At 43.6% G+C, this 26,061-nt stretch overlaps 1 protein-coding gene across 3 annotated transcripts in view; it reads right to left on the bottom strand.

The window, feature by feature from the left end:
* Positions 1-26,061, bottom strand: part of MTUS2 (microtubule associated scaffold protein 2) — a 666,577-nt gene that overhangs the window by 140,931 nt on the left and 499,585 nt on the right. For all 3 annotated transcript variants that reach the window (XM_075592173.1, XM_075592174.1, XM_075592175.1), the window contains exon 7: positions 1,331-1,542. In XM_075592173.1, the coding sequence (XP_075448288.1) occupies positions 1,331-1,542 (212 nt within the window). The remainder of the gene's footprint in view (positions 1-1,330; positions 1,543-26,061) is intronic.

Consider the following 26,061-nt stretch of genomic DNA (forward strand, 5'->3'; position numbering starts at 1 on the left):
CCTCCCAGTCATTTCTAAATTCTGCAGTAAAAATCCACCTCCTTCTTGAAATATGTAACTCGGTGTTCCTCTTCTTTTCAAAGCTTTACAATCCCTCATCATCACTACAGCTTATGATTAATCCTTGCCTCTAGGTCTGCATGAGAGACTTCTGAGAGACTTGGGTCTTATACATTCTAAATGAATGTCAGAAGTGCAGGAAAGATTAGGAGATGAAGAAGTACTGTACAGTAAAATAGCAACAGACTGGGACAACATGATAAAAAAAAAAATCGACATACATTTCTATTGAATGCCAGGAGGAACAGCAATTTCCTTTATCACTGAATAGTTTAAATGAAATGTCTACTTTTTAACACTTTATTGTCTATATTGCTGTTGCTAATTTTGACTTCGCCACCCAATGCTCTTTCTTAAACTGACCACCTCCTTCAGTGCCTGTGTCTTTTCTATTCCTATTACTTTCCTGTCCTGAGTGTCTTTATGGTTGGGTCCATTCTGTGCTTAACTAACAATGTAAACATCTGCATATTTACAGCCATATTTAGAGAAAATTGCTAAGCCTTAAGACACCTTAAAATCCAATCATTTGGGCCATATGGTGCCACCATGGTGCAATTGTAATAACAATTATCTAAACAGATCAAATGAAGGGTGGCCAACTTAACCCCTCCCGCCCCAATTTTTTTTACTGACAAACAATTATAGTTTTAAGAATTGTCACTGTATTAGCAAAACTATTTTCTAACCCAGAGTCCTCTTTTTATATAACTCACATTGCCAAGTGAGGGCAGTGACACACAATTCTATTCTGTTACTGTATCCCAGGCAGCAAGAATTTTCAAAAGGAACCTTTTGCCATTTGGAAAGGTCCAATGAAGACTAGGATTAGCCACATGGCAAGGAACACTATAATAATAATAATACTAATAAATAATAATAATAATAACATTGATTGTTTTATAGCTTCTATTGTATAGAGCTGACTGTGTAAGCAGCACTGTACATAGAATATTTACAGGCTCTACCCATAGAGCTTACAATCTATTTTTTTGTGTCTGAGGAATTGGTCATTATCATAAGGAGCTAGTACCAGGATTTGAACCAGGCTCCCCTGCTTCAAACTCACTCATTGTCGTTGTTTTCAGAGCCGGTGCCTTTACTCACTGAGTCACTCCTTCATACAATAATGTGAGAACTCTTCAACCATCAGTGTGAATATTACAAATAATACATGTTTTAACAGGAGTGATTAATTACACATGTTGAAATCAAGCAGTACAGCTGCAGTATAATAAAAATGAATATATGACTTTATGAATTTCCTTACCTTCTTAAAGAAATACTGAGTTGTCACAGCAAAGACAACAAATGCACAACTCGCTTTTTTTAGCTCATCTTGGACACAAAGAAATTTCTTTGATTGTTCCTCACACTTCTCCTTGAGTTTCTGCACAATCTGACGCTCAGCCTCACGAGTCTGTACTTCTGGCTTGGTAGCATATCCATTCTTTGGCATGCTTGGCCTTAGTTTGGGATGTCCTGGAAAAATAATGTATAATCAAAAAGGCGTGTATGAAATAAAAAAGTGAATTGCTAACATTCAGTTCATTGAAAGACGTATCGTAAATTAGAAAGGAGCAAATAACTCTGTCCAAGCTATATATTGTGAATATTTCATGCCTACCCATGTAAAGAGGGACACGTATTGACATACTTGTTTGTGACACATTAAAGGACTAACCAACTTTTGCAGTGACAACCATTTTGAGAGGTATTCTTCTGCCGTCATCGTCAGAGTCTTGATGAAGGGATACAGTTAAGTTCCCAAAGCCTATTATTCCCAAATATTGCTAGACAGACTTTAAAATGTATCACAAACAACGTAAGTGTTTAATTGTTTGCTTGAATCTTGGTATTTCTCAAATCCTCTCTGATTAACTTGCAGTTTCGAGAGTGCCAATAGGATGAATTACTGCAGGGAGCAATAGCACAGAGGACATGAGGCATATATTTAAATCACCTGTCTGTCTTCAGTGCCATCAAAAATAACCACCAGATCTGAGGTGGAATCAACAAGAACGTCACCAAATGTACAGTAAGTCACTTGAATAACAAGAAAAAAAAAAGGTCTGCATTATGGGACACATTTTGCAGGTTGCTACATTGACATCCTTTAGAGTAACATCACGGATTCATTATGTCTGCTGATTGCTTATTGATGATAAAGCAAAGTTTTAAACATGTTATTATATTTCGTTTTACGTTATTTCATAATCATGTTGAATTTGAACATTTTCTTGCTGGATAGGTTCTTGTTTTTTCTAAGCTTCAAAAGATAAGAATGTGAGCATTATTAACTATGAAAGACATTTAAGATAAGACAGAAGAAAAAGGGTATTTCATAAAAGATAGCTCTTGTTACTGTCAACAATCCTTCTCATATACCCAAGTACAGCTCAACCCCGTTATAGCGTGATCCGCTACAATGCGGATCCGCTACAATGCGGATCCGCATATAATGCGGTCTGAGCGTGGCTCCCGATTTAAAAACATCTCCAAGTTAGTTTTTTTTAGCGAATTGGCTGCCGCGCGAGGACTTTACCTGGCATCTGCAGATCTCTCCTCTCTGCAAATCTCTCCTCTCTCCCTGCTTCATCAGGCTGGATCCACTTGTGCGGTGCACATCTCCAAGGTTTTTTTTTTTTTTTTAGTTAGTTATTAGTGTAGGGGGGAGGTGTGTGTGTGTCCGTTAGCAATAAAGCATTGAATGTTATTTAAAAAAAAAAACCTTGGAGATGTGCATCGCGCACGTGGACGTGAGGAGAGAGCTGCAGAGAGGAGAGAGCTTCAGATGCCGGGTAATTCCTCACGCAATCCCAGTTATAATGCGATCCTGGTTATAATGCAGTCTCTTTATGTGGACCCTGAGCACAGCGTTATCACGGGGTTCAGCTGTATAATGTTTTTGTTCACTTATCCATCCAAATGGTTCCCAATCTATTTAAACTGTCCCTCTTCACCAAAAGCCTTTGTTTTAACCCTGTGCCGTCATTACGCATTTGATGCAGGGGAAAAAGAAGAACAAGATTTGGGATCTGGGACATAAAAATTCCCAAAAAAGAATATGGATACCATATTGTGGATTATATCAATTGGATTATTAATGCATGAAAACTGACATCTTTTTCTGACCTCCACTTGTTGTCTATTTCTCACTCTGAGTCCTCCCATTTCTTGGCCTCCCTTTTCTTGTATCGCAAAGTGTCTATGTACCTCTTGTCATTTTGAGCCCTATTTCGAGATCTTGGCCCCCTATGGAGGCCAGGCACAATGTTTGGAAACTCTGATTAAACACCTCTGCTGACAGAGGAACCAGCAATGGATGTTGGGAACGCATGAGGCAATTATACCGACTCCTGTATTAAACATGGAGATTACTTTGCTAAAGAATTCAATATGGATAATACATGGCGCAAAAAAACAAAATTTTCACAGCACACTGCAGAACAACAAACCTATCACAGGATTCCAGATGATTTTAATTGTTATACTATACGTGTGCATTATAACCCATTATAAATGTAATAATGGAAAGCGATTAGGGTCAACAAAAAGACTGAGGGGTTTAAGTTAAAAAAAATATTCCTCTGCAGCCCCTTTAGCCAAACGGAAGAGCAATGTGTTGCAGGCCCACCTGACAATGAAGGGGTTTGGTAGGGAAAACATGATTTATCGTGTGTTTGTGTGTGTGTATATATATCTAAACAGAGATCGAAATTTTTTGAGTCATTACTGACACTAGCGAACTCTCTTCCCATGAGCGCTAAAGGCCATGTCTGTACATACTGTGCTATATGTATGCACACACAGCTGTCTCTCACACATACTAATACTCCTTATTTTTCCATCCATATACACCAATAGGGACCACATAGTATCCACACACACTTTTAGTTGTGCTACAAACTCTCACATTTCCACACCCACCCACACCATTTATATCCCTCTCACTCCACACACACCTTGTGTAGAGCACTGTTTATACTGTGGGCTCTCCATTCATTTTTATTCACACTGATACACATACACAATCTTTCTTCACTTGCTTTCAGTTACCCTTTGACACCTCTAGCCATAAAACACATCCACACTGGGGGAAGGAGAAGCACAGATAACATTCCAAGAGACACTGTTTTTAAGTTATCCTTGCTTCATTCATTGTAACATCGCCGGAAGAAGAGATCAGTGTATCTCGAAAGCTCGCACAAATAAAAGCATTTCGTTAGCCACAGAACGGTATCATCTATTTATTTTTTGATTATTGAAGCTCGGCTAACACGGTACTGATACCTCTACATGTATATATATATATATATATATATATATATATATATATATATATATATATATATATATAGCAACTGTAAATATTACTGTATGCTAATTTTCATGTCTCAGACAGGTCTACAACCCTGCCTTTCACCATTATCACCAAGCACACAGCACTTCTACCGCAGCAAGGGATTCTGGGAAATGAAATACAAATGAGCACACAGTGCCACCTTTTGTCTCAAGCTCACATTACATGAACAACCCTTAAGCCAATGCATGCTGCTTTAAACATAGCTTTTAAACATAGGCTGGGATGAGATGCAAAGCCAGTAAATCCACTCACAGACAGACTGTTTCGACCTTGTGGGTCTCTTCAGTGTGAGGTTGGTTGTACTGGCTTTGCTGGTATGAGACTGAGAGTAGGTCTTCACCACACATTATTAAGGTTATGGTGGGTAAAAAAGTGACAAAAATCCTCCACAGTAAAGCATATAGCAACTGTAAATATGACTGTATGCTCATTTGCATGTGTCAGACAGGTCTGCAACCCTGCCTTTCACCATTATCACCCAGCACACAGCACCTCCACTGCAGCAAGGGATTCAGGGAAATGACATAAAAAAATTAATATATATATATATACAGACCCACAGAGACACAGAGACACAGTATATATCCTCATCATCAACATCTTCAATTCTTGTTGGTCACTGCTGGTACAAGTCTCTCTTTGGTTGAGAGCCTCTCTTCTCCACGTTGTTCCAAACTATGTCCCAATTTCATCCTCAAATCTTACCTTTGTTATTATCTTGGTCTTTTGATAGCTGATGGAATCCACTTGAGTATCATCTTCGTCCAACAATGGTAATTTCATTTTGTGGTGTGATCAAGCCACTGCCATTTTATTTTCTTCACCTTTGTGCTGATGTTACAGACTTTTGTTTGCGTCTAAATCCATTAATTTCCTTTTTGGGTAATACCCAGCATACATTGTCACAGTAGCTTATGACAAGATATAATGAACACCAAATATCTGGGTTGAACTGAACGAGGCTTAGATATAATAAAATATATTTATTCCTTAAAAAGGTGAACACAGCAATATAGTATAATTAACAGACAAGAAGGTAACACTTACTTAGGGTTGGGGGATGGAGAAGTATCAGCTAGCAATTCTCCAGCAATCCGGTGACATTCAAGATGGTATCAGAAGAAGAACTAAAAACTGTAGGGTTAACACAGTTTATATACCTGTGTAATCCTATTCTTAACATTGAATACAGACTATTGGTGAACAATTATCTGTATCCAATACCTAACGTGGAGACACAGATTAACCCATGCCCCCCATCTAATTAGCCCATGTGTACTGGGACTCTATGGGTAGCTCCATAATTAAATCAGGGGCGACGACCAATCTACCAAATGAAGTATCTGCATTGTTTGTAGGTGTAGACATAACACTTACAAACCACTCCAGTTTGATTCTCTGCCCTCAGGTAACAATTAGAGTGGCAGAGTCTTGTTGATTAGTACTGGTCTGTTGATTAGTACTTAGTGTAAACAATCCGGGCAGTTAACTTTTGATCACAGTGCTTAGGCTCAATCAGCCGGCTGCCCTTCATGACCTATTAGCATAGCAGATGGTCTGCATTTTCAGAGCAGATCCAAAATACCATCCATATATACTTTAATATCTACACATATTAATAAGTTCCATTCTGGTGGGCTCAGTGGGTCGAAATTTGCCAGTTCTTAATGCCTACAGTGACTCCACACATTGGCCAAATATCAACTCTCTGCGACCTCCAGAACTGGAGATACAGAAATGCACTTTAAAACATTAAAATCCAGGATTATAATGAAACATGGGAACAGGGGAACATACAGTTTCCTGACATGACAAGGTGTAAGCCACATTCCTGGACCGCAGTCCAGTTAACCCCCTTGCCTCCCTGGTGAGGTTAGGGGGTGGCCATATGGGGTGCAACCCCTTTAATACCGGGCCAACCCCCCTCTCCCTCTACATACATATCTCCATACAAGTTGTCCAGAGCTTCTGAATTATCTTTGCATTTAGGGTCCAAGTTTCACATCCATATGTGATCACAGGCAAAATACACTGGTTAAACAGTTTCCTCTTGAGGCATCACCCCTACTGCATTCTTCTATTGATTTAATTCACAAGTTTGAGAGCAAAGTTAGACATAGTTTTCAAATTCTTCTAGTTAGTTCTATTCCATCTATTTTGATCTTTGTAGTGTTTACACATTTGTTCAACATCACTTTGGTCTTGCTGAGAGGCATACAGAGGCCAATCTTCTCACTTGCTTCAGCTAGTTCTCTTATTTGTTGCTAGAGGTCTTCTGGACTTCTGAAGCCGTGCCATGTCACTGCAAAATGTGTAGGATGAATTCCTGCTGGCAGACGGTGAGAGGTCGGACTCTAGTACAGAGGACTTGCCCAGTGATGTCAGCGAAAAGAAAGTGGGGAGTGAACATAGCTCCATTCCAGCGGGAGCACCGGTGTCTTTGTCCCTGCAGACCTCAAAATACTCCTGTACTCTCATGCGCTGCTTAGCCCTCACTGCTTCTTGGCTATCTGTTTTGTATATATCGGTTCTAATGTGGATTTGGGCATTCCTTTATTATTAAAGACTCATCATGTCCAAGGTGCTTTGGATGTATTTATACCAGAAGAGAAGGAGGCCAGAGAGAAGCAGTATTGAAAAGTTTCAAAGGACTGATTGAGATTGATTCTTTTGGTAATACTGTTTTATTATTATAGTTGAATGGTTGTTTTACAGATTTTTAACATGTTTTTTCTTGATATATTTATTGAATTGCTACTGTACATTGATTTGTTATAAATTTTTCACCTTTAAGAAACGATATCAGCACTACTTTTCTGACCTTTAATTGCGTTAGAAGTTATACTATCTTATCACATATACATTTTTTTTACCTACTATTCTTTTATTCTTATAAAATAACAATGCTGTTTGAAAATTGTTAGGTGACTCAAGTATTGCATTATTTTGATTCAGTTTTCCTAATTCAATGTCTTCTTGAATAATTCAAGAATTGCTATAAAAAGCTTTGGTGACATGGTGTCCACCTGTCACACACCATTGATGATCCTTTTCTTTGCATCTTCATATAATCTAATGGTTGATGTGTCATTCTTGTAAATGCCCCTTTTAATATACTGTAAATGTACGCTTCTTCAACATTTTGTCTTTTTAATACATTTAGAAATTGCTGAGGTGTAAACAGAATGAAATACTTTTCTGTTATCAACAAATTCTGAAACTCGAAGTAAATTGCATTCGTTACTTCGATAAAAATCACTTCAGGTACAACATTGATGTGGTCTAGTGTGTTGTATCCACTATGAAAGTAACTGCTTAGTCACATCTTCTTTTATCTTTTCCTATTTTTTGTAAGAGTTTCTTCTAGTTTTCTCTGCACTTACAGCTATAGGGGCCTATTCACTAAACTTCGATAACTAACTCATCGAGCATTTTGAGCACTTCTTGAACAAGTTGGCATAGGTAGCTATTCATGAAGATTCGATAGCATGCCAAACTTGCTCAGAAAGTGCTTCTCCCGATCCGTCACTCTTCCACTCAAATAAACTGTGCGGGAATTAAAAAAATGCTAAAATTCAATTTTTTTTATATATAAAGCAATTCAGGTAGCTTCGATAATCACACCGCGGATGCAACTCGCAACCAACTCGGAGTTCTCATCTCGCCACCTCAAGGGTGACGAGATGTTATCCTCGGTGTGACTAAGAAGAAAAAAAATATTTTTTTACTGCATCGGATTGAAGCCGAGAGTTTCCGGAGTGGCCCCGCATTAATATCAGCTCCGGAGACCCCCTGCTTCCATCCTATGTAATAAAAATTAATTTACAGGCATCTTCATTACCTTAGTGGCTGGGTGGGTAGCAGGAGGGGTTAACCCCTTCATTACCATAGCGGTTACAACTGCTATGGTAGTGAAGGGGTTAGCACCTCCCGCAACCTTCCCGGTAGGCCTAACCGCCCACACTGGGGCAACTACCCCCTTCACCCACCCCCCACCCTCCACTACCCCCACAAAAACAGGTACTTGGGTTTAACCCCTTCATTGCCTTAGCGGATAGCTGCTAAATTAATTCAGTTGCTTTTATTTTATTTTAATAACACAGTATTGAAGCAGGGGAAGTATTGTAACTTCGGAAGCATGGGGTCCCCGGACCTGAAATTAATGTGGTTCAGCTATGGAGATCCCCTCCTACAATACTCTGTTATTAAAATTTTAATTAAAACAGTGTGATCACCTGTAAGATCTCTGCAGGGAGACACAGCTCTCTCTTTGTAGTTCTTACAGACGGCGGACTGATCGAATGGGCAGAACTTAGAAAAAGGCTGAGATAAGGACATTGCTATCCCAAGCGGTATTGGCATTTTCCTACCTCATGGTTTGTGACTTGCAATAATTCTTCGTAATTCTTTGTGAATATTGTCAGACCGTGAGGTAGGACAGCGGTGTTCAAACTGGGGGGGGGGGGGGGGCGCATGGGGTTTACAGAGGCCCGCGCGCTTCCCAAAGGCACTTAAAATAAGTGCCGTGGGAGCTTCGGGGCCTCTGTAAACCAGACTTAGGCCGCGGTCCCAGTCTGAACTGTAGCACACGCGCCCGGCAGGGTGGCGGCGTATGCACAGCGCATCACCGCGATCTGTGGTGAGATTTATTTATTTATTTGTAAAATATTTTACCAGGAAGTAATACATTGAGAGTTACCTCTCGTTTTCAAGTATGTCCTGGGCACAGAGTTAAGACAAATAATACATGGTTACAAATACAGTTACATAAATGAACAGGGTATACATTATTTACAAGACATTGCATGCACAGTTAAAGATAATATATATGATGGGCGTATGAAACAGTTACAGACCAGATTAAAATGTGAGACAGCCTTAGATTTGAAAGAACTTAAACTTGTGGTGGATGTGAGAGTATCCAATAGGTTGTTCCAGTTTTGGGGTGCACGGTAAGAGAAGGAGGAACGGCCGGATACTTTGTTGAGCCTTGGGACCATGAACAGTCTTTTGGAGTCAGATCTCAGATGATAAGTGCTGAATGTGGTAGGGGTGAGGAGCTTGTTCAGATAGTTGGGTTGTTTGCCCATAAAGAATTTAAAGGCAAGACAGGAAAGTTGAACTTTGCGCCTAGACTCGAGTGATAACCAATCTAGTTCTTTGAGCATTTCGCAGTGATGTGTGTTGTAGTTGCATTGGAGAACAAAATGACAAATTGAATTGTAGAGGGTGTCAAGTTTTCTAAGGTGGGTTTGAGGTGCCGAGCCATATACTATGTCTCCATAGTCAAAAATTGGCATTAGCATCTGCTGTGCGATACGCTTTCTGACCAGGAGACTTAGGGAGGATTTGTTCCTGTAAAGTACCCCTAGTTTGACATAGGTCTTGGTTGCCAGGGTATCAATGTGCATCCCAAATGTTAAGTGGTAGTCAAACCATAAGCCCAGGTATTTAAAACTAGTGACAGGGGTTAGTGTGGTGTTAGTGTTGGTTCTAATCTGGAGTTCAGTCGCTGGAAGCTTTAAAAATGTAGTCTTGGTCCCAAATACCATTGTTACAGTCTTGACAGTGTTTAAAAACAGTTTGTTGTGGGAAATCGAGTTTTCGAGTCTCAAAAAGTCAGACTGAAGTATGTGTTGAAGGTCAGAGAGGCTATGGCTGTGTGCATATAGGATTGTGTCATCTGCATACATGTGTATTGAGGCTTCCTTACAAGCTGTGGGAAGATCATTGATGAACACTGAGAAGAGTAGGGGCCCCAGAACAGAGCCTTGTGGGACTCCACAGGTGATATCCAGGGGGTTGGAGTTAGAGCCTGGGATGGACATATGTTGGGATCTACCTGATAGGTAGGACTGAAACCAGTTTAAAGCATGCTGCCCTATTCCAGAGCTCTGGAGTTTGTTAAGCAGGATAGCATGATCAACAGTATCAAAAGCCTTTGCAAAATCAAAGAATACTGCACCAGTGAGTTGTCCCGTTCCATTCCACACTGGATTTCATTGCAAACTTTTAGCAGGGTAGTTACGGTGGAGTGTTTGGGGCGAAAGCCAGATTGGAATTGGCTAGGGAAATTTGTCTTGTTATAGTAATCGCTTAATTGGGAGTGGACACATTTTCCCATGACTTTGGATAGAATTGGGAGAAGTGAGATTGGCCTGTAGTTTGAGACTGTGTTTTTGTCCCCACTTTTGAAGATTGGGACAACTCTGGCAGTTTTCCAGGTCTTGGGGATATGGCCTGCAGACAGGATAGAGTTGACTATGGAAGCAATTGGTTTGGCAATGGCTGCGGCACCAAGTCGTAGGAACCTAGATTGTAGTAAATCAGGTCCACATTGTCTGCTTAGTTTTAATTTGAGGAGCGCTTGTGTAATCTCCTCTTCGGATACTGGGCCAAATTGAAAGTTGTGGGCAGTGTTGGGAGGGGGTGGGGCTATGTGGGTACTCCCAGGATGAGATTCAGGTTTGTGGTTTGGGCTGCGTTTCACTAATAAGGTAGTGGCACACCCCACAAAGTAATCATTGAATGCATTTGCAATGTCAGTGATGCAGGAGATTGAGACGTGGGGGTGGGGGGTCAGGGGTTTTGCAGGGGGGTGGCCATGACCTCACACGGCTGGTTCACACTCATTGGCTGAACCGCCGGTGGTGAGGGGGATGGGGGTGGGGGGTGTGGCCACCCCTCCGCCTCAAGTTGTAAATACAATTTGGATGTCTTTTGAAAAACTTGTCGTACAGTGCGGCTGCCAAATGCTCGCGAAGGCACATACTGGGCCCAGCCCCATTGGGGAGTGGTGCTTGTTTGTGCAGCGCACGCCAAGGCGTACGCTGTAGAACGTACTGAAAACCTAGCTTTACCTTGGCTCCGGCGGCTTCTTACACGCGTCGCCATGGCAACGCGGCGTCATCATGTTACGTCACGTTGCTATGGTAGACCGCCGGCAGGGGGCGCAGGGAAAAAAGTTTGCGCCCCCCTGAGGTAGGGTCATGCCATATCATTTGATTTGGCTGTGATAACACCGAAATTTAGAGAATACGACCCATATAATCTTACTTAGTTTTTGCACCTCTAGTGGAAATTCTTTGCAGATTATTTTTGAGGATCTTGATGTAGATTGTATTTGTCTTCTTTGTAATAAGTTTTCTTCTTGCTATACAGTATTTGCCTTAAGATGTCATTTGAAGCAAACCACTCTGTGATCTCTTCTTGTGTCTACATGGGTAATCACGTGTTTCTTCTTAGATAGCATACAGTATAGTCAATGTAAAATCTTAATTCCATTGGGTGCATTCCTGGTCCATATTCTATTTGCATTATTCCTAAAGAATTAATTCATTATATGTACTTTTTTAACATTCTGCAAATTCTATCTTTTTCCACATTCACTTCTGTTGTCGCAGCCATACCTACCAAGTAATTCCTCGTCTTTCTGCTTTGCAAGGATCTTTGCATTGAAATCTCCCAAAATGATATTAAGGTGGCAATTTCTTTTTTTTTTTTTGGAGTGTGTTGATTACATAGTAAAATCTTCCACTTTATTGGCGGATGTGACAATGTTGGGGCATACACTTAGTTAATATGAAGACTGTACTGTATCTGTTTGTCAATTGGATGATGATTCTGGCTGATCTTTCCGATGAACTTTTATACTCTGCTACAGTATAATGTTTTTAATATTTTTTGTTATGAAGCCGACTTTCCTGATTCTTCAATTGTCTGTACCTCTGTAATGTAGTAGGTGTCAGCAGAGTCACAAATACACTTGAGAGATTTTCCAGGGCTGCCAAGTAGAATAAAAATCAGCCACACTTAGTAGCTTGACAGTCCCACAGATGCTTACGGTTTTGTTTGTTTGGGTAGAATTCATTATGTTACGTGTCATACTCAAATTGTCTTTGTAAATTTTTAATAGGAAAGCTTCAACCCAGATAAATCTCATGTCCTTAATTCTTCTAAATGTCAAAATCAGCTGATAAGCACAACAAAGCTCCAGAAGGTGCAGAAAAGGATACTCAAGGCTTCAGTGTATATAGATGTTAAATCTACTAGGGTACAATTGATTGCTTCAACTCCTCTTTCTATATATATATATATATATATATATATATATATATATATATATATATATATATATATATATATATGTGTGTGTGAAAAAAGGAAAACAAACAAGCGCACACCTAGTGTATTATTGATATAAAATATATATTAAAAGAACATGAAATCAGAACAAAAGTGCTGAAAAATTGAGCATGTATGAGCTTGGCTCTCATTTGCCAACAACGCTGTACTCCCGATAACCACGAGGTCTTCAGCGTTCTCCCGTTTCGCTACACTATGCGACCCGGAAGCGGAAGCGGAGCCTTATCCCTCCGGTGTCCGTCAGCCAAGTTCCTCTAGGTACAGGCAGTCAAGGGTTCCCACAGTCAATTGCAAACTGCAGTCAGTCATGCCTTGCTCACGGGAAACGCGGGAGACACAGGAGCTCTAGTCCATAAACCAGTTCAAAATGTGAATGACAGCCGCAGATTTAGGCCACGACCTACGCCTTTCGTCATCTTCGATGACTTCATCAGGGGTACTGTGATCCTTTTTTCACAGATCTTTTGTTAAGGATTGGTGATCCTTTCAAAACGGGCTGCAGGAATCCTGTTGTATTAACATTGGAACAGGACGTTGTTTCTCCAAATGGTTTTATTTTTATTTTCTACCGTTATATATTTTTATTGTTGATATGTTTTTTAATATAGATTTGTAATTATTGAGAGTAAAGTTATATATATGCCTTCAGCAGCAGTTTTTTACCACCCCACTAGGTATAACTGATTAGCCTTTAGCAGATTAATTCCTTATTATATCTAGAGTTATAATATCAGGGTAAAGTATAGGCGCTACTTCATATGTTTTTTTTGTTGTTGTGTATATATATGTATATATACATATGTATATATATATATATATATATATATGTATATATATATATATATATATATATATATATATATATATATATATATATATATATATATATATATATATATATATATTATCTTTCAGTGTTCGACAAATAGGTATAACCACACGCCTGTGGCGAGTGGATTTAGGCCGCTGGCGAACCGTGCTGCGGCTCTATGAATTCCCCTGCTCGCGCCAATTTTTTTTTTTTTAATAAATAACCACCCTCCCTGATTGGGCTTACGCGAGGAAGAGGGCCGGCTGGCAGCTCTGGGTCAGCCCCTCACCTCCCCCCTGCACCCGATCCCCGCTTGCTGCCCGGGGTGGGATGTAGGCTGGGGGGTCCCCGCAGCTGCTGCCCAGGGCTGGAGGACAAGGTAGGCGCTTCCCCTCCATCCCACGCTCCTTTGGCACCCGCGCGGGCAAGGTAATAGGGGCGGAGAAGAAGGGAAGGCTGGCAACTTTGACTCCCGTCCCCATGGCTGCAGCCTGGGCGGGAGGAAGAGGGGGGGCACGCGCGCACGCGCACTGGGGGGGCAGGCAAAGTTCCCCGGCCACGTTTCCCATCGGGGAGGTTAGTGTGGCCGTGCGCCTGTCCAGCTGTCCCCCCGCTGGCCCCCGATCCCCCCGCTGGCCCCCGATCCCCCCGCAACTCCTGCCCGACACCCCGCCTGGCTGCCCGACCTCTCGCACCTCCCGCCGGGCTGGCCAACCTCCCGCAACTCCTGCACGACCTCCCGCCCGGCTGCCCGACCCCCCTGCCTGGCTGCCTGATCCCCAGCCCGCAGCTGGCATGTGGAGCAGCATGTGGAAGACAAGCAGGCCCTGGAGGAACAGGTGGGCCCCCTCCCTTCCAATGAATACCCACCCAGTCACCCACCCAGTGAGTGTGTCTGAGTATGTGTCTGAGAGAATGTGTGTGTCTGTGAGTGTGTGTGTGTGTCTGTGAGTGTGTGAGTGTGTGTGTGTGTCTGTGAGTGGGTGTCTGTGAGTGTCTGTGAGTGTGTGACTGTGTGTGTCACCCTCTCCCTGTGTCACCCTCTCCCTGTGTCACCCTCTCCCTGTGTCACCCTCTCCCTGTCGTCCCCCTCTCCCTGTCGTCCCCCTCTCCCTGTCGTCCCCCTCTCCCTGTCGTCCCCCTCTCCCTGTCTCCCTCTCTGTCGCACTCTCCCTCTCTCTGTCGCACTCTCCCTCTCTCTGTCGCACTCTCCCTCTCTCTGTCGCACTCTCCCTCTCTCTGTCGCACTCTGTCGCACTCTCTCTCTCTCTCTCTCTCTCTCTCTCTCTCTCTCTCTCTCTCTCTCTCTCGCTCTCTCTCTCTCTGTCGCTCTCTCTCTGTCGCACTCTCTCTCTGTCGCACTCTCTCTCTGTCGCACTCTCTCTCTCTGTCGCACTCTCTCTCTCTGTCGCACTCTCTCTCTCTGTCGCACTCTCTCTCTCTGTCGCACTCTCTCTCTCTGTCGCACTCTCTCTCTCTCTGTCGCACTCTCTCTCTCTCTGTCGCACTCTCTCTCTCTCTGTCGCACTCTCTCTCTCTCTGTCGCACTCTCTCTCTCTCTGTCGCACTCTCTCTCTCTCTCTGTCGCACTCTCTCTCTCTCTGTCGCACTCTCTCACTCTCTGTCGCACTCTCTCACTCTCTGTCGCACTCTCTCTCTCTCTCTGTCGCACGCTCTCTCTCTCTCTGTCGCACTCTCTCTCTCTCTCTGTCGCACGCTCTCTCTCTCTCTGTCGCACTCTCTCTCTCTCTGTCGCACTCTCTCTCTCTGTCGCACTCTCTCTCTCTCTGTCGCGCTCTCTCTCTGTCGTGCTCGCTCTCTCTGTCGCACTCTCCCTCTCTCTCTCTCTCTGTCGCACTCTCCCTCTCTCTCTCTGTCGCACTCTCTCTCTCTGCCTCTCTGTCTCTCTCTCTGTCTCTCTCTCCCTCTCTGTGTGTGTCTGTGTGTGTGTGTGTCTGTCTCTCTCTCTCTCACCCACTCTCTCTCTCTCTGTCTGTCTCTCACCCCCACTCTCTCTCTCTCCCACTCTCTCTCTCTCTCTCTCTTTCCCACACTCTGGATCTCTTATTTACCCTATATATCTTAACTGCCCTATACTACACCGAAATAACCTATACTGCTTTCTTCCAGCTCTAACTCTTGAGCTTCACATGGGAGACATCGGAATCCCCCCTAACCCAGAAGACAGGTAGGGAACACCTCCCCTCCAATGTATAACACTGCGGGAATGAGGGTACCTGGACATTGAGGGACTGCGGATCAAGTAAGATCCCAGGCGGGATTGCTGCTTTAGATATTGTGACGCGGAGGCGTCCAGGCACTAGTTATGGGGTTCAGGAAACTAGTCATTCACATCTGGCTTTTTTTCTAAATCCGACATTTACACACACATACACACACATACACACATACACACACACACAACTAACAAGGACTAATTGTAGTATAATATAATACAATAAATAAACTTATGTCAAAAACGAATGTTGTTCTTACTAGGAATTTATTCATTTTTTTTAAAAGCGGGGCTGGGGGCGGGGCGAGTAGATTTTTTTTGTTCGGCGAGTAGATTTTTTTTGTTCGGCGAGTAGATTTTTGGGTGATTTGTCGACCACTGTATATATATACTGTATCTGAAGATGATATTATATACTTTTGTTAAATTGTACCAAGAACAGATGCACAAAAAGACTGTTAGGTGCAGGTGATAACACTTGCTTAGGAGATGCCATAGGAGTATCAAAGGGAAAAGTACTGTACTAACCTAATAAAAGAATCAATAAAATGAAAAGAACACAATGAGAGAAAGCGAACAGAAATGTATTGGGATAAAAGTATGTTTGTGGAATTTGAAAGTTATACAAGTAGAGGCAAAAGATTACATACATCTGGTTTAAAATGGCACGCATTATAGAAAGATAGGAAGAATATACAATTCTGTTAAGTGAGTTAAGAAATCAGGCGAGGTACCAGCCGGGTGGGAAGCGTAAGCAGTTTTAAAGAGTAGGTTGATGAACTGAATGAAATTCTAGAAGAAGTAAGAATGGGTGGAAATTATGAAAGGTGGGTTTTGGAAGAAGGTTGGCCCCTTTCTTTCCAGAAACAGACTTGCCCAGTAGTGTTTAAAGCAGCAATACTACTGTACCTCCCCCCCCCCCTTTTTTTCTTTTCTTATTTGTATATGTAAAGCACGGAACAATGTATAATTTTGAAGTGGACCAGCTGTAGCAACCAAAGGATTATCAGTACATAAAAAAAATAATTACAAATGGCATTAGGAGTTACAGTAAAAAACAAAATGTAAACTGTATTACCTAATACTACATGATACTATACTGATACGATACAAATTCATTAAAAAAAAAAAAAAAACATAAGATTTTTCAGGTTTTGCTGCTTTAACTCAATCTCAGTCAGATATATTAGAAAAATCACACTGCATTGTAAACATATTTGCAAAACAATGATTAACCCCATGGTGGAATACATACAGTAGAAACCACATAGTCCATACAGTATCTGCTCCCAAATGTCAGGTCTGGAAGAGGTAGTCCTCTTAGGTTTAAGTCCACAGGCTCTTGAGAACAAATTTAATAAGCTGGGCTTTGCCATAAGATATTATCCAGTGCATTCGCTTGAATGGGACATAGGGTGTCTTTTTTCGACCGTGTAAGCTTTTCCTATGGAGAAGTTATACTTCATAAATATCGCCCCTGATTTTCTTTTACGCCTGCCATTCTTGGAACAGCACAAAAGCCAAGTGGGTGCCAATCTCTGTTCTTTTCGGAAGTAAATTTCCTTCTATTTTTATATACGCAAAAAATGCTTGTTATAGACACTAGACTAAATATGAAAGAAACACAAGAATCTATTGGGGTTTGAGATGTCACAGCACATAGAATAATGGGCAGACTGGATGAGCCAAATAGTTCTTATCCACCAACAATTTTTCTCCTCTCTATTTCTTATCTTTAGTTATGATAATCATTAAGCATATTTCTGACAGGAACATACGTAGTTAGTTCCCACTGCATTACTTACATTTTGTAAAAATCTATGATATGTCCTTAAAAGCAGGAGTATGCAAACTTTTCCCAGTGCGCACCCCTGCTTGCTCTCATCGGCGCCTCGTGCCCCCCCCCCACCCTGCTCGACCCCGGTGTCAAATGACATGTGGGGTCATGTGATGTCACGTCGCCATGGTAATGTGACATCATGTGACCCCGCAGCGGCATTTGACGATGTATTGCTGGAAGGGAAGGTAAGTGTGTTATAGAGGCCTCGCGCGGTCCTCCGGCATTTAATTTAAATGCCTGGGGGGAGAGCACGGTACCTTTATAACTGCTGTGCCCCCCCCACCCGAAAATCTAGCACCCCCTGGCGCGCCCCCCAGTTTGCACACCCTTACTTTAAAGTGTACTTAAGTAAAGCAACGTTGTAAGATGCAAATAAAAACTGAAACAGTGTTGAAGGGTAGGAATGAGAACATGGAGAACAGCCTAGAGAGAGAGAGATGTTGGAGTAGGAGCTCCCTGTCTCATTCTTTTATATGTGTTCCAGTATTAATTAGCCCGGAGTATACCGAGAGGTAAAATCTGTCTGGCTTTAATATGAGTTAATCCACTGTCCAAAGCAATAAAAAAACAGGCCTGGTGGGATCAGAACCCAAGACCTTTGCTATTCAGGGCAGCAGCTTAACCAGCTACTGAATAGCTCCATTGCCATAGCCTACATTTGAGCTATCCTACTCACTACCCTCACCCCAGCCTTCCTGACTATGTTGTTGCCTTCCATCTACCCTGATAAGGCCTGTTTAGCCATTATTTTTCCTACCATTACCTCACTCTGCCACGTCCATTGTACTGTCTGACCTGCAACCACTCTGATGCTCAGTCAGTCTCTACAGGCATACTCTAGGCTCTATCGTGTTTCACCTGCTCCAGTCACCTAGACACACTCCCTGCCATTGAACCCTCCTTTATTTAAAGATTGATCTGGCCAGCCATGATTTCCGCTGGAGCAAGTAATTGCAATAGTCAAACCAGAAGGTGTCATTCAGAAATTATAAGTGCAAATAAATATGCTTCAAACTCAATTGGACAATTTGCAAGCTCTGATTTTCTCAGCTTCCCCCCTCCCCCAAACACTCCCTTAGTAAAGCCTATGCAGCCTCGGGAAAGACGGCTGCTTAGGGAATTTTTGAATCAGTGTCAACTGATTTACAGCCTACTATATGCCCACTAAGTTATCCGACTGATAGTGTGAGAATGGGCCTTGTGATAAGCCTTCTGAATGGAGATGCTTTGTCCTGGCTCTCCCCCCTACTTCAACAGCCCCCCCCCCCGTTGAGTAGATTGGAGGACTTTATTCAGACTATTGCTATCCTATGCGATGACGTGAATCGAATCGACTGCAGAATCAACTCTCCTCTCCCTGTGGCAAGTCAAGCATACTGTGGCAGAGTACACCGCAGAGCCTAGGAAAAGAGTGTCTGATACTGATTGGAATGAGCAAGCTCAGTGATTCAATTTCAGGAGAGACCTCAGTGAGGGTATCAAAGATGAGTTGGCCAGAGTAAATTCACCACTGGGTCTGGGTTCATTTATAAAGCTCTGTGTAAAAATAGATTGACGCCCTCAAGAGCGACGTCGGGAACAATTGAAAACTGGGAATAGAGCTTGCCACTCCCTGATCCAAGGTGCTCCTGTAAATGACATCTACAGTAACTCAGAAACTGACCCAATGCAGATCGGAAGAGGTTGAGCTTCTCTTAGGAGAAAATAGTTCACCAGCGTTCTGCCAATCTGTGTTTATATTGTGGACTTACAGGACTCTGTCTTTATCTGTCTTAACAAGCCCAAAGGTCTAGGATTGTTGAAAAATTGTAAAGCCCTGCTCAACGAAGGGAATTTGAGCAGGGCAGTATAAGAAAATTCCCTATCTGCCTGATCATAATGCTAATCACATGCAGTCCAACTTATGGATCCAGTCCCACTTATAGCTCACCCTTAAACTACAAGAGAGATGTGGAGATCCTTGTCCTGGCTATGCTCGAATCTCTGAAGCATCAGGAAAATTCATTGACATTGAGTTCGTTTGGACCAAAGGCCTGTCAACTCACCCAAAGAATGTCCCACCTCTTTTTTTTTTTTTTTTTAACACACTGGACACCCACATCGTTCACTTGTCATCCCTGCCACAGTTTTGGCTATGCCTATATGAACATCCAAAGTGTGAGTAGGACCTTTGAAGATTAGATCTATTAATACAGTCACAACGCTACTACTCTATGTAGCCTTTATTTTTTCATTGTATATAGCCACCGCTCCCCTCAGTATTTGGAGTCATATGTGTGATTAGACCTGTGGAAATAGCCTAATGTAGGGTTGAGTAGAGGCTTATTTATATTCACTGGCTTTGCCACATTATAATTCACTTTTTCACTAACTACTGTATTACCACTATATCTAAATATTTATATTTCACTGCACTACACCTTCACTGGAGAGTGTCAGTGTGCCACCAAGTTTTTTGTTTAAAATTGGCTATCTATCTAAACTGTGTTCCATGTTTCATTGCTGAAACTATTTGTCAGGAACACATTTCTGGGATGTAACCTTCCTCCACCAGGCCTTCTACAAGTCCAAGGACAAGAGGACAACAGTATGTGGTGGTGGTCAAGATCCTTGACTCCTGCAGACTTCGAGGACAGATACAGTACATGGTGGACTATAAAGAATATGGTCCGGAGGAAAGATCTTGGGAGCCAGTGAATATTCTAAAGGATTTTCAAAAGGTCTATCCTGACAAGACAGGTTCTAAGGTGCCTTATGAGGAGGGGAAGGGGAACCCACAACCTCTGCTCTTCAACACAGCAGCTCGAGCAGTGAGCTTAACCAGCTTGTGACAATGTGAATGAACGTCACCAGCCATATACCTGGCAAACCTATGTTTAGGCTTGCAGTGCAGCAGTGACGAGGTTAAGTTTCAGTTGAGAAGGGCTGCTTAATTAGTCTGACCCCAGCTGCATAATCAAGGTGTTTTAAAACCTCCAGGCTGTACACACATGCAGGCTAGCTGGTCAGGAGACAGGACTGAAATACTAAAGAGATTACTGCTATAAGGTCTGTTTTCAAAGTACATGTGTGTTGAACTGTCTGTTTCTTGCATGCTGAAGAGAAGTTGCTTTGTTTTCTATGCTGAAGAGAAGCTATTTTGTTTTTGTCTGCTGAAGAGAAGCTATTTTGTTTTTGTATGCTGAAGAGAAGCTATTTTGTTTTTGTGTGCTGTATGTTTTAAGGCTCAATAAATAAGCCTTATCAAGAGAACCCGCGTGTGTGGTTGCATGTACCCTGCAACATATGGTGTCAGAAGTGCCGGGATTTTGAGAGGCCCCTGCAGTTGAAGGGCCACACACAAAAATGAGAAAAATGGAAGAATTTTTAAAAGAGTTTCTGTACGAGCAGACCAGACAGCAGGGACTGTTAATGCAGGAACAGGCCCAACTACAAGCAGAGAGAGATGAAAGACTATTGCAGCAGCAAACTCAGCTCCTAACCCAGCAGCAGGCAGCACAGGATGAGCGGATGGCCAAGCTGCTGACCCAATTCCAGGGTTCTGTCAGTCCAGAACTTGTGAACAAACCCCCGGGCCTCCTGAGGAAAATGGCTCAGAACGAGGATCCAGAGGCTTTTCTACTGACGTTTGAAAGGGTTGCCGAAGCCCAGGGCTGGTCTGCAGACCGCTGGGCAATCGCTTTGGCCCCACTCCTTATAGGCGAAGCCCAGGCCGCATATCAGGGCCTCCCAGTGGACTAGGCAATGGATTACAAACAAGTAAAAGCTGCCATACTGGATCGTTTAGGTCTGACCCCAGAGACCTACCGGCAGCAGTTCCGGAACCTGAAGTATACCTCTAAGATGAGACCCCGGGTCCTAGCTCAGCGGTTATTGGACTTGTGTAACCGCTGGATACAACCTGAGCAACACACTAAGGAAACTGTTCTTGAACAAGTTGTGTTGGAACAATTCCTAAAAGTAATAACCCCTTCCGCACGCTCTTGGGTAAAACGCCATGCTGCTGATACCCTAGCTTTGGCGGTCCGACTCGTTGAGAACTTCCTTGGGGCCAAGGACCAGGCGAGTGTCTTGGACTCGACGGATCCGGCTTTACCGGCGCTTGTGGACGCCCAAAGAGGGAGACCGGACCAACGGGGAAACTACGACCCCTCCATATGCAACCGCCAAGTGCCACGGAAGGAGCAGTCCTTCCAACAAGGAAGAAGTCAAAATGCCAGGCACCGCCGAGACCCTCATCCCCTTCCTGATGTCGGCTTGTCGCCAAATGAGAGAAACTTCCAAGGACGTCGCCCACAGGACCCACTAGATGCCTGGTCTCCAGTTTCCGGTACAGCAGAGTGCTATCCGCGGCACCCTCCTGCGAGGGAACCCTCTCCATGTTCCACCTGCGGAGAACAAGGCTACCGGCATGTGTACTGTCCACAGATGGATTGTTCCTTCAGCAGGACCATCGCCTCGGCCTTCACTAGAGAAAATTACAAGCCCTGGCTACTTTCAGCCCAGGTTGGGGGAAAAAATGTCCAGGTCCTTGTAGATTCGGGCTCTGGGAAAACTCTGGTCTTCCAGGAACTGTTACCGCCTAACGTGTGTTCTTTTGACTATCCATGGAGTATAGAATGTATACACGGTGATGTAAAATGGTAACCGACGGCCAAAATCTGGCTACAGGTAAAAGGTCAGGAGGCCTACCTCGAAGTAGGAGTCGCTCCTTTGCTCCCTGCCCCTGTTGTGCTCATCCGGGACTGGTCTTTCTTTTCGGACCTAACGGCTCCAGTCTCTCATGAGAAGCCTTATTCTATGGCTCAGGAGAATCCTGGCAAACTGTTCCCCTTCTCGGTAGACCTTTTTCCCAGTAGACACCGGGTTCAAAAGACTCTGAAGCAAAGACGCTCTGACAAAACGGACTGGTTGCAGAAATCTGGGTCTCAAGGTGACTATTCTAGTAGCCAGAAGTCACAAGTGGTGGCTAACGATGGCAAGAGGGAGGGGGATATGGGCCCTGGAGATTTACTAGACCTATACCTCCCTGATTTTCGCCAGAGGCAAAGGGAAGACCCAGTCCTTGATAGACAGTATGATAAAGTGGTAAAAATTGATGAGCAGATATTGAAAGCACAGGGGGTGTTAGTATTCCCCCATTTTGAATTATCAAATGATATCCTGTATAGGGTGAATAGGCAGACACAAACAGGGGAGGCCACCAGACAGATATTGGTTCCCAAGGCGTTTGTTAAATCTGTGTTCACTCTATCCAATACAGTCCCTTGGGGTGGTCACCTTGGCAGGGATAAAACATTGGACCGTATTTTGTCCCGATTCTATTGGCCAGGGATGCATAGTGATATTGCTAAGTTATGTGCGGCATGTCCGGAGTGCCAGCTAACTAGTCCGAAGGGACAAAAACCAGTCCCTTTGGTTCCTCTACCCTTGGTGTCAGTTCCCTTTGAGAGGATTGGGGTAGACTTGGTAGGACCTCTAGAACCTTCTGCGAAAGGACACAGGTTTATTCTTGTAATAGTTGACTATGCAACAAGATATCCTGAGGCGTTCCCCCTGAGAACAGCAAAGGCGAAGCAAGTAGCCAACAAGTTGTTGGAGCTGTTCTCACAGGTTGGACTTCCCAAGGTACAAATTTTATGGCTAAACTGATGCAGGATGTCTTAAAATTACTAGAGGTCAAGTCTGTTCGGACATCGGTCTACCATCCACAGACTGACGGATTGGTGGAAAGATTTAACCGAACTCTAAAAGGGATGCTGAGAAAATTTGTAGATTCAGAGAAGAGAGCCTGGGATGAACTTCTCCCTTTTCTGCTGTTTGCAGTGCGGGAAGTTCCCCAGGCCTCCACGGGATTCTCTCCATTTGAACTGCTGTATGGCCGCCAACCCCGGGGTATCCTAGACCTCCTAAAGGAGTCCTGGGAGGAACAGCGGTCCCCTTCTAAGAATACCCTGCAATATGTATTGGACCTTAGGAAGCGCCTAGATGTGGTCGGGCATTTTGCTAGGGAGAATCTTAGATCAGCCCAGGACAGTCAGGAGAGACATTACAATCAAAATGCTCGTATGAGAGTGTTTCACCCAGGAGATCAGGTGATGTTGTTGTTACCCAGTTGTGAGAGCAAACTCCTAGCCAAATGGCAGGGCCTATTCGAAGTCTCCGCCGCACGGGTGATGTGGATTACGAGATCGCTCAACCAGGGCCCAGGAAGGGTAAACAAATTTACCATGTGAACTTGCAGCGGTCTCTATTCATCCACCCGGTGGAGGAGGAAACGGACTTGGGTCCTCAGCCCCCACGGGAGAACATCGTGGGTGACGATAAAATCCCAATGGGTAGACAGTTGTCCTCTGAACAAAAAGGTGACTTGTTAGAAATAATTACACAATTCCATGATGTTTTTTCTGATTTGCCAAGGCAAACTAATTTAATTTCACATGTGATCGAGACAGCACCTGGGGTAAAAGTATGTTCCCGTCCTTATAGGTTGCCTGAAAGTCATAGGGCCCTGGTAGAGAAGGAGGTACAAGAAATGTTACACTTAGGAGTGATTGAGGAATCATGCAGTGAGTGGTGTAGTCCACTAGTTATGGTCCCTAAACCCGATGGGAAGGTAAGATTTTGTGTGGACCTCCGAAAGGTCAATGCGGTATCCAAGTTTGACGCATATCCGATGCCAAGGTTGGACGAGTTAATTGACGCCCTTGGTAACGCGGAATATATATCCACGCTGGACTTAACAAAAGGATACTGGCAAATACCCTTAGAGGAAAAGTCCAAGTGCAAAACAGCCTATGCCAGTCCCATGGGTTTATACCAGTTTGTGACAATTCCATTTGGACTGCATGGAGCCCCAGCCACATTTCAGAGACTCATGGATAAAGTGCTGAGACCCCATAGGGCTTATGCCGAAGCCTACCTAGATGACATTGTCATTTATAGTAAACACTGGCGGGCCCATCTAGATAGGCTGAAAGCGGTCCCCAAATCTCTAAGAGAGGCAGGGCTCACAGCCAACCCTAAGAAATGTGCCTTAGGTAAGGCGGAAACCAAATACTTAGGGTATGCAGTGGGAGGTGGAAAAGTAAGGCCACTAGCCGACAAGGTAGTTGCCCTGAAAGAAGTTCCGACCCCCCAAACAATAACGTAGGTTCATCCCCAACTACTCGGAAGATGCAGCCCCATTAACGGACCTCACAAAAAAAAGTGTGCCCCTACACAAGTGTTATGGTCAAGGGAGTGTCAGAGAGCCTCTGAGGACATAAAAAGGGGTCTATCAGAGGGTCTCGTCATTAGAAGCCCAGACTTCAACAGGCCTTTTGTAGTGCAAACCGATGCATCAGAGATAGGGCTGGGGCAGTGTTGTCACAACAGTTTGAGGGAGTGGAACATCCAATCCTTTTTCTGAGTAGGAAATTGTTCCAGAGGGAAAAAAACTACTCAGTGATTGAGAAGGAGTGCCTCGCAGTAAAGTGGACAATCGAGGCTTTGAGGCAGTACCTGGCAGGAGTCCATTTTACTCTGGTGACGGACCATGCTCCATTGAAGTGGTTAAATAGTATGAAGGACTCCAATGCTAGATTGAACAGGTGGTATGTGGCCCTCCAACCCTTCTCATTTAAGATTCAGCACAGGCCTGGAAAAGAAAATGCAAATGCTGACTTATTTTCTAGAGAAGGGGGGTGGATGGTCGGGCTTCAGCCGTGCGTGGCCCCAGCCACACACTAACAGGGGAGGAATGTGACAGGGTGAATGAGCGTCACAAGCAATATACCTGTCAAACCTATGTTTAGGCTTGCAGTGCAGCAGTGACAAGGTTAAGTTTCAATTGAGAAGGGTTGCTTAATTAGTCTGACCCCAGCTGCATAATTAAGGTGTTTTAAATCCCCCAGGCTGTACACACATGCAGGCTAGCTGGTCAGGAGACAGGACTGAAATACTGAAGAGATTACTGCTATAAGGTCTGTTTTCAAAGTACATGTGTGATGAACTGTGTGTCCTGCATGCTGAAGAGAAGCTGCCTTGTTTTCTATGCTGAAGAGAAGCTATTTTGTTTTTGCATGCTGAAGAGAAGCTATTTTGTTTTTGTGTGCTGTATGTTTTAAGGCTCAATAAATAAGCCTTATCAAGAGAACCCGCGTGTGTGGTTGCATGTACCCTGCAACACAGCTGCTGGATGCAAATCATCGTGGCCTCTCCCCATGGCTTCCTTTAAAGCTGACAACTTCCTGGTTGCCAGATCAATGTGCTTCTGCCATTGCATCAGGCCTTACTACCACAGTATCTATCTGCCTGTCTGACTTGCTTGCTTCCCGATCTTCTGCCGGTCTGAATACGCTAATGATCTCTGTCTGCCCTTACCCCGTCCTGTCTGACTATGATGTTGCCTTCTGCCTGCCCTAAGACCCAGCATGTTTAACCATTACTCTGCCTGTCGCCTGACCTCAACCTGCCTGACATTCGCCTGGTCCATTGTACTGCTTTCTGTCTGTTGATCCTGCCCTTCAACAACTCATGCTGCGGGCTCAGTCGTGTTCCACCTGCTTCAGCCATCAGGATCTATGTCATACCTTTGATTCTACCTTCACTGGTGCCTTACA

Source organism: Ascaphus truei, chromosome 3 (assembly GCF_040206685.1).
Source record: "Ascaphus truei isolate aAscTru1 chromosome 3, aAscTru1.hap1, whole genome shotgun sequence".
Taxonomy (NCBI): Eukaryota; Metazoa; Chordata; class Amphibia; order Anura; family Ascaphidae; genus Ascaphus; species Ascaphus truei.